Source organism: Vulpes lagopus, chromosome 6 (assembly GCF_018345385.1).
Source record: "Vulpes lagopus strain Blue_001 chromosome 6, ASM1834538v1, whole genome shotgun sequence".
NCBI lineage: Eukaryota > Metazoa > Chordata > Mammalia > Carnivora > Canidae > Vulpes > Vulpes lagopus.
In genome coordinates, this window is record NC_054829.1 from 82,651,476 (window position 1) to 82,662,927 (window position 11,452).

The 11,452-nt window shown below is 39.1% G+C and overlaps 1 protein-coding gene and 1 pseudogene across 2 annotated transcripts in view; one reads left to right on the top strand and one right to left on the bottom strand.

Annotated features, from left to right (window-relative positions):
• The window catches only part of COPS4 (COP9 signalosome subunit 4), a 41,262-nt gene extending 35,540 nt beyond the window's left edge, over positions 1-5,722 (top strand). For both annotated transcript variants that reach the window (XM_041760006.1, XM_041760005.1), the window contains one exon: positions 5,222-5,722. In XM_041760006.1, coding sequence (XP_041615940.1) covers positions 5,222-5,278 — 57 coding nt within the window. In that variant the 3' untranslated portion in view covers positions 5,279-5,722. The remainder of the gene's footprint in view (positions 1-5,221) is intronic.
• A 1,545-nt stretch (positions 5,723-7,267) lies between these two features.
• LOC121492806 lies at positions 7,268-7,773 on the bottom strand (annotated as a pseudogene).
• Between the last annotated feature and the right edge of the window lie 3,679 nt (positions 7,774-11,452).

Sequence of the window (11,452 nt, forward strand, 5' to 3'; positions counted from 1 at the left end):
TTTTTTTTTTTTAAAATTATTTATTTATTTATTTATGATAGTCACAGAGAGAGGGAGAGAGAGAGAGAGGCAGAGACACAGGCAGTGGGAGAAGCAGGCTCCATGCACCAGGAGCCCAACGTGGGATTCGATCCCGGGTCTCCAGGATCGCGCCCTGGGCCAAAGGCAGGCGCTAAACCACTGCGCCACCCAGGGATCCCCCTCTGACTCCCTTTCCAGTTCTGCTTGTGCTTTGGATCCTTTCTCTGACCTCTACCCCCAACCCCAAAACAACATTTTAGGACCTGAAATTAGCAATTGTTTTGTCTTTTCGTTCTTTCTTGCTTTGTTGGCTTCTTTTTTATTTTTACTTATTTATTTTTTTAAAGATTTTATTTATTTATTCATGAGAGACACAGAGAGAGAGAGGCAGAGACACAAGCAGGCTCCATGTAGGGAGCCTGACATGGGACTCGATCCCGGGCCTCCAGGACCACACCCTGGGCCGAAGGCAGGCGCTAAACTGCTGAGCCACCCGGGCATCCCCTTCTTTCTTTCTTTCTTTCTTTCTTTCTTTCTTTCTTTCTTTCTTTCTTTCTTTCTTTCTTTCTTCTTCTTTCTTTCTTTCTTTCTTTCTTTCTTTCTTTCTTTCCTTCTTTTCTTTCCTTTTCTTTCTTTCTTTCTTTCTTTCTCTTTTCTTCTTTCTTTTTTTTTTAAAGATTTTATTTATTAATGAGAGACACACAGAGAGATAGAGAGAGAGGCAGAGACACAGGCAGAGGGAGAAGCAGGCTCCATGCAGGGAGCCCTACGTGGGATTTGATCCTGGGTCTTCAGGATCAGGCCCTGGGCTGAAGGCGGCACTAAACCGCTGAGCCATTGGGCTACCCTGTTGGCTTCTTTCCATCAATATTTAAACATAGTTGGGTCTTTCCCATTTTAACAAAGATCTTTTATCTTTCAGGCCTCATTTTGACTTTTCAACATATTGAGTAGCATTGGTCCTTCACTCCTTTGTGAATCATTCCCACCATCCACACCATCTTGATTCCTTCATCTCCTTCACCTCATTCTCCTGCCTTCCCTCCTCCTTCTCCAGGTATTCTTCCAGTCATCTTTGTAGATACTGTAGTACTTGTAAATATGAATATCACAGTTGCTTAGGGCTTACTCTAGGCCTTTTCCTCCTCACTCTACTAAATTCCCCTTGGTAATCTCATCTATACCCACTGATTCAGTTGCCATTTCTATGTAGACAATGCTTATATTTGCCTTTCTGGTGTAACTTTCTCTTCTGAGTCCTAGACCCAGTGATGTTAATTGATTAATAGGCATTTTCCACATTGGTTTTTTGAACATCTCAGAATGAACATATCCAAAACTGAATTCATTATCTCTCTTCCCTGTCTCCCTCCCACAGCCAGCCAGCCAGCCAAAAGCTGCATTGTTCACTTTCTCCAGATTGCTTATCCTTAACCCCTCTTCTTTGCTGCCTAGAATCCTTTCCATTTTATCTCCTTGATGTATCTGGAATCCACATACTTGTCTTCGTTTCTTCCTGCCTATTCTGAAATCTCCCCTACCTTCTGGGCTTTTTCCTTCATGTCTGCAATTGTTCCTTTCTAGTCCATTTGCCATAGTACAGCCAGAATGATTGTGATCTTTTAAAAATGCAAACAAAACAAATGAAAACCAAAGTATTAAATCATGTTACTTTCTTCTCTGATACTGTAATGCATGCTCCCCCATGACTTGTAGGACAAAGTTAGATAAATAGGTCCTACCTGATCCTTTAGAACTTTCCAATCCAACCACATAAGTCTTTTTAGCTTTTTCTAGCATTGTAAATTCCTTCCTACATCAGACATTGTGAAATATCCACTCCGCTCCAGCAGCAGCCTCTCAGCTATCTCTGTCCCTGTGTTGTAGTTTAAGCCATGTTAATTGGTAATGATTTTCCTGACTCTCCAGGTTAGGTATGGCTTATAGTTATATATTCTTATGTCACTCTGAATTTCATCCTGGCATTAATCACAGTTACTGTCATTTCTGTAACCATTTGTTTAAATGTCTGTTTCTGCTTCCCAGCTAAGCTTCTGGTGGTAGATATTAAGTCTCTTTTTGCTCTGTGGTATAGTATATCCAACATGTGTTCCAATGCCCCATACTTTGTTAAATAAGTATTGAATAAACAAATACAGTACATAATGAATAGTATAGCAGAGGTGTCACCAAGTGCAAGGACGGCTTATATTAATGTATACTAACTTAATAGAGTATGTAATATTTTTTCTAATTTTCTTAAATTTAAGAAATTGCAATGAAAATGTGCTCATAATAACAGGTAAACCATTGCAAGTATAAATAAAGGAAGAGTTCATCATATGTTTCCTCTCCCTGGCATAACTAATACTAAAGTCTTGTGTATCTTTTTATATGCTTATATAGATATGTAAAAACATAGTTTCTTTAAAAGTGGCATTTTAAAGTACATGGTATTCTACAAACTTTTTGAAATACCATGTACAATTTCCAAGTCAGTAGATATATATCAAAGTTACTTGTTTTAATAACTGTGTAGTATTGGGACTCCGGGATGGCTCAGCTGTTGAGCATCTGCCTTCGGCCCAGGGTGTGATCCCGGAGTCCTGGGATCGAGTCCCCCATTGGGCTCCCTGCATGGAGCCTGCTTCTCCCTCTGCCTATGTCTCTGCCTCTCTCTCTCTCTGTGTCTCATGAACAAATAAATAAAATCTTAAAAAAAAAAAAAACTGTGTAGTATTTCATGGAGTTCAACTATTCATCTATTGATGGATATCCAAGTAGTTTCCTTGTGTGAACCTTTATATACTGGTATACCTACTTCTGTAGAACAAAGTCTTAAAAGTGATAACATTGCATCAAAGAATATGTGTATTTGATCCTCAATGGAAACTGCTAGCTTGCTTTCCAGAAAAATGTAGCCATTTACACTTTGACTAATATGAGAGGATGAATGTTCAACAGCTGTATGTTATTCCTTTTTATCTTTTGCTAATTTATGAGGGGGAGCTACATTATTGTTTTAGTGTGTATTTCCTTAGCACTAGTGAGTGTATTGGCCCTTAGCATTCCTCTTCTGTGAATTGATGTTAGTTTTTCTGCTCTATTTCCTTCCTTCCCCTATACCTCTTCTTCAGACCGCTCAGTGTCAATTTGTTATAGCTTTGGGTTTAATGATAATTTAAACTCTTGTTGGTTATATGTGTTAGGAATATTTTTCCCATTCTGTCAGTCATGTTTCTGAAGTAAGGCAATGCGTACCATAAACACATTTTAAAATTCTTATGCAGCCAAACATCAATTTTTAATTTTAAGGCTTTTTAGTTTCCTGTATTGACTTAAAAAGGGTCTCATTCACTTCGGGGTAAAACTAATAATCTTTCTAAAATTTCTTCTAATATTTTTATTTATTTTATGCTTAGAAACATAATCTGTCCACAGTTCATTTTTGTGTATAATTTTAGGGTATGGTCTAGTTGTTTGTCTTTTTTTTTTAAGATGGATTGCTAATTTGCAAGTACTATTTATTAAGTAAAACATACTTTCTGATCTTTGACAAAAATTTGGTTCTACATACATCTTTGGATCTCTTTCTATAATCTCTTTGGTTCCATTGACCTGTAACAATATGGTAATAAACAAATTTATAGTAAATCTTACTGTTGGAAAAGCATCTATTACCCCTCCACTACTATTTTTTATTCAGTTGAAATTCACATAGTAAGCAATTCAGTGGCATTTAGTAACCACTAACTCTACCTACTTCCAAACATTTTCATATTCCCAAAAGGAAATCTTGTACCTATTAAGCAATTGCTCTCCATCCGTCCTTCTCCCAACTCCTGGCAGCTACCAGTCTGAATTTTATCTTTTGAATTTACCTATTCTAGATACTACATATAAATGTAATCATACACTATATGACTTTTTTCTTTTTTAAAGATTTTATTTATTTATTCACAAGAGACACACAGAGAGAGAGGCAGAGACACAGGCAGAGGGAGAAGCAGGCTCCCTGCAGGGAGCCTGATGCAGGACTCGATCCCCAGACTCCAGGATCATGCCCTGGGCCGAAGACAGGCGCTAAACCGCTCAGCCACTCAGAGATCCCTCTTAACATGGAGCTTTCCAGTTCCATTCATGTTGTAGCATGTAAGCAGTACTTTATCCCACTGTGGAGATATACTACAATGTTGCCATTGTTCTTAATATTCAAAATTATCTTGACTATTTTCAAACGTCAATTCTTCAATATTAATTTTAATAATTTTATCTTATTTAGAAAGCAAAACAGAGAAAAGGAGAATTATCTTTGTAACTTTTAAAGATTTATATATTAATAGGGAAAGACTGTTATTTTTATGCTATTGCATCTTTCCATCTGAGACTGTGGTTTGTGTCTACTCAAGTTATTTTGTGTCTTTTGTTAAAAATTTTTATTTCAGTTATTTTCATTAATTCTATGCCCATTTTTGCAAATTTGGGTGCTGTTTTGTTTGGAATATTCCACCAGGTTTATCATTTCTAACTGCATATTGCTGGTGCAGAGAAAATCCTGGTGTTTTCATGTTGAGTTTTTTTATTTTGTTTTGTTTTTAACATTAAACCATCCCTCAGAATCCAGTGGAGAGAACCTTGCCTATATAAATAGATTTGCCTTCTCCAGTAGGTGGCAGTGTCTTATGAATCAAGAAACTGGTGATGAGATGGGTTCAGTGAGGTTTGTATTGTTTTTGTGAATGAGATGCTTTGATTGGTTTTATTTTGTTTTCATGAATAATAATAATGTGTGTATGTTTTTTTGTTTTGTACTTTGTGCCAGTTATTTGGGTACTTTCCTTAATATCACTTAATTAGCTTAATTTTATTAACCAAGATTTTTGGAGTACATTTTTGAAAATTAATACTACTGTATTTATCTTTTATTTTCTTATTTTTTTTTTTAAGATTTTATTTATTTATTCATGAGAGACACAGAGAGAGAGAGAGAGGCGCAGAGACACAGGCAGAGGGAGAAGCAGGCTCCATGCAAGGTGCCCGATGTGGGACTCGATCCTGGGTCCCCAGGATCACACCCCAGGCTGCAGGTGGCGCTAAACTGCTGCGCCACTGGGGCTGCCCTGTATATTTATCTTTTAACTCACACATGCTGTGAATATTTAGAGTCATGTTAAACTTTGTACGTTGTTCTTTTTTTTAGCACGAGAAGCTCTGCCAACATGGGACAAACAGATCCAGTCACTTTGTTTCCAAGTGAATAACCTTTTGGAGAAAATTAGTCAGACAGCACCAGAATGGACAGCACAAGCCATGGAAGCACAGATGGCTCAGTGAATCCTTGCAAAACTTCTGTGCACACTACATCTTTTACAATGTTGTACAGATTAATTTCACTGTCTCTCCAAAGCATTTGCATCATGATCTTACATACTTCAATCCCTTTTATGCTGGATCCCATTTAAAGAAGACATTATTAGAACAGGAAGTGCAAGCATTTGAAAATATGTAGTTCTCGTGTATTCAGGGTCTCTGTGTATTAAGCTAACTCAAACGTTTTGAAGGCTTTTTCTTTAAACAGAGTAAGTGAAATATCTGTGGCTAAAAAGTTTGGGTTTGTGATAACTTTGTAGTCATGTAAAACTTAAAGTGCTTTGTGCCTCTCCAAATGTGGTAATTCTAATAAATGGAGAAGTGAGCCAAATAAAAGTAATACTGTGTTTTTAATTAGTGAACAGTGTTTTGTTCATTTTCCCTTTCAATTCAATAGACATTGATTTATAGCATATGCTAGGAATGCAGAGATAAGCCAGTATCAGGTATGCCAGATTCTCCAGGCATTCAGCCACAGAGCCAGTAGACAGCATGTGAAATACCTGTAGTTGTACCAAGTGCTAGAGTGCACAGGGAAGAGCTTTACATTTTGTGGAGACAGGGCTGGGAAAACTTCTCAAAGAGGGTTATTTCAGCCTAGCTTTATAGAGAAAATGGGGAAAGGACTTCTAAAAAAAAAAGTTTGAAGGCAACTTCTGGTTTCAGCTCGAACATGTGAAGAGCCTAGAAGTCATCACTCCACCCTCACAATAAGAAAAAGACCAAACAGGCTGAAGATCAATGGTTTTTCTTATTTCTACCAGAGAATTGAAGTCACAGGGCAAACTACTGCCAAACCTGGAAAGACTGGCAGATAGCATCACAGTTGAGAGAGCTTACTGGGAGCAGAAACTCTTTGGAGCAGTACCTGATAGGAACAGTGAAATAGTAATGGATGGAGAGGGAAGGAGAGTCCCAAGCAGTCTCTGTGCTGAGCGTGGAACCCAATGCAGGGCTAGATCTCATGACTCTGAGATCAGGACTTGAGCTGAAATTAAATGTCAGTTACCCACCGTGTCACCCAGGTGCCCTAAAACACCTTTTTTTTAAAAAAAGAAAAAAAGAAGAAGATTTTATTTATTCATGAGAGACACAGAGAGGCAGAGACATAGACAGAGGGAGAAGTAGGCTCCCTGCAGGGAGCCCAATGCGTGACTCAGTCCCAGGACCCCTGGATCACAACTTGAGCTGAAGGCAGACGCTCAACCACTGAACCACTCGGGTGCCCCAAAGACTTTTTCTATAAAGGAACACAGATAAGAATTATATTGGATTTCTTGTCAGAAACCATGCAAGCAAGAACAGACTATAGATATTTAAGATGTTGAAAGAAAAAACTAATGTAAGATATTATCCAGCAAAATTAACCTTTAAAAGTGAAAGAGGAAGAGTCTCTCAGCAAAAACTGAAGAAATTTGTTGCCAGGAGACCTGCCTTACAAGACGTGCAAAAAACTCTTCAAAGTAAAGGAAATAGTATGAGAAACTTGGATAAAGGAAAAGCATCGGAGAACAAATAGATGAAGGTAAAATAGAATCTTTAAAAAAAAATTATTTTTTGAAGGGATACTGAAAGGTTTTTATTGCCCACTGGCCACCGTCAGTATCCTAGCCCCATGCTGGGCCTTCTGGATATCTCTCCAACCATGGAGGATATCTCTCCAACCATGGAGGGCCCATAAAACAGCCACAGTCCAGCTTTCTCCTTTCGGGGGACCAAGGTGCCTGGGGCAGACAGTGTGGCAGAGGGGCCTCAGAGTGAGGGGCAGGAGGACACAGCAGCACTTCCTGCAGACAAGATGGAAGAGAGGGCCCTTCTTGGCACCTGCTATGGAGGGTTGCCCTAAAGAAGAGGGCAGGGTGGGGGGAGGGGCTCTCTATGTGGGGATAGCATGGATGGTGAAAAGCACGATGAAAAGGATGATGATAAAAATAATCACGCAGATGAGGACAATCATCTTCACGTTCTTCCACCAGAACTTCTGAGCCACCCTCTGTGATGTGGTCTCGAAGTGCTCCGATGTGGCTCCAGATCCTCTGTCTTGCTGCGGAGATGGTCCAGGTTTTCTCCTCGGGCCAAGATCCGCTCCACATTCTGGGTCATGATATTCTTTTTTTTTTTTTTAAGATTTTTATTTATTTGTACATGATAGGCACAGACAAGAGAGGCAGAGACACAAGCAGAGAGAGAAGCAGGCTCCATGCAGGGAGCCCGATATGGGACTCGATCCCTGGACCACAGGATCACTCCCTGGGCCAAAGGCAGACACTCAACTGCTGAGCTGCCAACACATCCCTGGGTCATGATATTCTTGACTCCCTCCACCTCACTTTGCAGGTTCTGCACACGATCATTTCCACCACCTCCACTGGCCTCCTCCATGTCTCCAAGCAGCTCAGGCCTATCGGTGTGAGACTCGCTCGTCTGTTTCCTCCCCGGCGGCCCTCGCTTTCGTCCTAAAAATTTTTAATTGGTCTAATGACCCTAATGACTCTGTTCAAAATAATAGCAACAGTTTTTTAATGTTTATAGTATATGGATAAGTAAAATGAATGACAGGAATGATGGGAGGCAGAAATTGGGAATATTCTCTTATAAGATTGCTGTACTACCCATGAAACAGTATTTGGTGTTTAAACATGGACTTAGATTAGTTGTAAATGTATATAGCAAACTGGAAGGTGACTAATAAAATTTTAAAATATATAAAATTGATATGCTAAGAGAGAAGGTATAAAATAGGATCATAAAATGTTCGATTAAAAGCAGAGCATCGGGGGCACCTGGGTGGTTCAGTGGTTGAACATCTGCCTTTGGCTCAGGTTGTGATGCCAGGATCCTGGGATTGAGTCCCGCATTGGGCTCCCCACAGGCAGCCTGCTTCTCCCTCTGCCTATGTCTCTGCCTCTCTCTGTGTCTCTCATGAATAAATGAGTGAAGTCTAAAAAAAAATGGAGAGCGTCACAACAGAGCATTGAAATACATGAGGCAAAAACTGATAGAACAGCAAGAACAAATAGATGAATCCACTGTTATACTTAGAGACTTCAGCACCCCCTTATCAGCAATTGACAGATCCAACAGGCAGAAAATTGGTTAGGACATAGTTGAACTCATCAGCATCATCAGTCAACTGGATCTAATTGACATCTATAGACTCCATACAACAACAGCAGAGCATTTTTTTTTTAAGATTTTGTTTATTTATTCATGAGAGACATAGAGAGAGGCAGAGACACAGGCAGAGGGAGAAGCAGGCTCCATGCAGAGAGCCCCACGTTGGACTCAATCCCGGGTCTCCAGGATCAGGCCCTGGGCTGAAGGCGGCGCTAAACCGCTGCCTGCCCTTTACTTTTCTTAATCTCACATGGAACATTCACAAAGATAGACCACATCCTGGCTCATAAAACACATCTTAACATATTAAAAAGAATAGAAATCATACAGTGGATGCTCTCAGGCCACAATGAAACTAAACTAGAAACCAATAAGAAAAAGATAGCTAGGAAATCCCAAAACTTTTGGGGTTTTTTTTTTTAAATTAATTTATTTATTTGTGGTAGACATAGGGAGAGAGAGAGAGGCAGAGTCACAGGCAGAGGGAGAGGCAGGCTCCATGCCGGGAGCCTGACGCGGGACTCGATCCCGGGACTCCAGGATCGCGCCCTGGGCCAAAGGCAGGCGCCAAACCGCTGAGCCACCCAGGGATCCCCAACTTTTGGGGTTTAAACAACACACAGGGGATCCCTGGGTGGCTCAGCGGTTTAGCACCTGCCTTTGGCTCAGGACGGGATCCTGGGGGTCCCGGAATCGAGTCCTGCATCGGGCTCCCGGCATGGAGCCTGCTTCTCCCTCTGCCTGTGTCTCTGCCTCTCTCTCTCTATGTCTATGATGGGTAAATAAATAAAATCTTTAAAATAAATAAATAAATACACAAATAACACATGCGTCAAAGAAGAAATCTCCAAAGAAATTCAAAAATATTTTGAAATAAATGAAAATAAAAATACAACTTCTCAAAATCTGTGGGATGTTGTACAAGCAGAGCATATATTAGAAGAGAGATCTAATATCAATAATCTAAGCTTCCACCTTAGGAAACTAGAAATTAAAACTCAAAGTAAGCAGAAGAAAGAAACAATAAAAGTTAGAATAGACCAGAGCATAAGTCAGTGAAACTAAAAATAGGAAATTAGTTTTATTTTATTTGGGAGGGGGGATTAGGTTGACTTTTCTTTTTTTCAAGACAAACATTAACATTTATTTATTTATTTATTTGTTTATTTATTTTAATTCAATTTGCTAACATATAGTGTAACACCCAGAGCTCATCCCACCAAGTGCTTTCCTTAGTGCCTATCACCCAGTTACCCCATCTCCCCACTCTCCTCCCCAGGAAATTAGTTTTATTTATTTATTTTTTTAATTTTTTATTTATTTATGATAGTCACACAGAGAGAGAGAGAGAGAGGCAGAGACACAGGCAGAGGGAGAAGCAGGCTCCATGCACCGGGAGCCCGATGTGGGATTCGATCCCGGGTCTCCAGGATCGCGCCCTGGGCCAAAGGCAGGCGCCAAACCGCTGCGCCACCCAGGGATCCCAGGAAATTAGTTTTAAAAAGTCAATGAAACTAAAAGCTGATTCTTTGTAAAGATCAGTAAAATTGGTAAGCTTCTAGCCAGGCTAATTAAGAGAAGGCACAAATTACTAGTATCAGTAGTGAAAGGAAGGGGTCATCACTATAGATCCAATGAAAAGTAAAATGATAATAAAGGAATAATATGAACAACTCTGTGCCTATAAATTTGGTAACCTAGATGAAATAGATCAATTCTTTGAAAGACATAATCTGCCAAAACTCACACAAGAAGAAATAAACAATCTGAATAAGCCTATATCAAAAAAGTTGAATCAATAATTACCTTTGATAATAGAAAGCACTAAAGCCAAATGGGTTCATTGATGAATTCTATCAAACATTTGAGAAAGAAATCACACCAATTCTCTACAATTTATTCCAAAAAATGGAAGCAGAGAAAATACTTTCTGATTCTGTGAGGTTAACATCACCCTCAAACCAAAGCTAGATAAAGATATTACAAGAGAGGAAAACTGCAGTTTCATATCTGTCATGAACACGATGTAAAAATTCTTTTTTTAACATTTTTTAAGTTTTTATTTATTTATGATAGTCACACAGTGAGAAAGAAAGAGAGAGCCAGAGACATAGGCAGAGGGAGAAGCAGCCTCCATGCACCGGGAGCCCGATGTGGGATTCGATCCTGGGTCTCCAGGATTGTGCCCTGGGCCAAAGGCAGGCGCTAAACCGCTGCGCCACCCAGGGATCCCCGATGTAAAAATTCTTAACAAAATATTAGCAAATCAAATTTGGCAATATGTAAAGAGAATATATACCACAGCCAAATGAGATTTGTTCCAGGTAGGCAAGACTCTTCCAACATTTGAAAATAATATAGTCTCCTATCTACAAGCTAAAGAAAAATCATATGATCATATCAATAGGTATAGAAAAAAGCCTTTGACAAAATCCACTCCCTATGCATGATAAAAACTCAACTAGAGATAGAGGGAATTTCTTCAACTTGATAACATCTACAAAAAAGCCTATAACTGATATAATATTAACAGCGAGAAACTAGATTACTTGATTCTTTCTCCCTAAAATCAGGAATCTACAAAAACCCTCTATGGCTAACGTATTTCATAATGAGGAACTAGCTAACCAGATTCTTTCCCCTGATAAGGAATCATCTGCCCTCACTTCTCCTACTCAACATCATACCAAAAGTTCTAAGTAATTCAATGAGACCAAAAAAGAAAATTAAACTTACACAGATTGAGAAGGAGGCAAAAACTTAATTCACAGTGATTGTTTACATAGAAAATCCTAAGGAATCAGCCAAAAAAATTTCCTGGAATTAAAAAACAAATATAGCTAAGTTGTAGAATACAAAGTTAATATACAAGTAAGTCAATTGCTTTCCTATATGCCTCAATGAACAGTTGGAATTTAAATTTTTATTTATTTTATTTTTATTT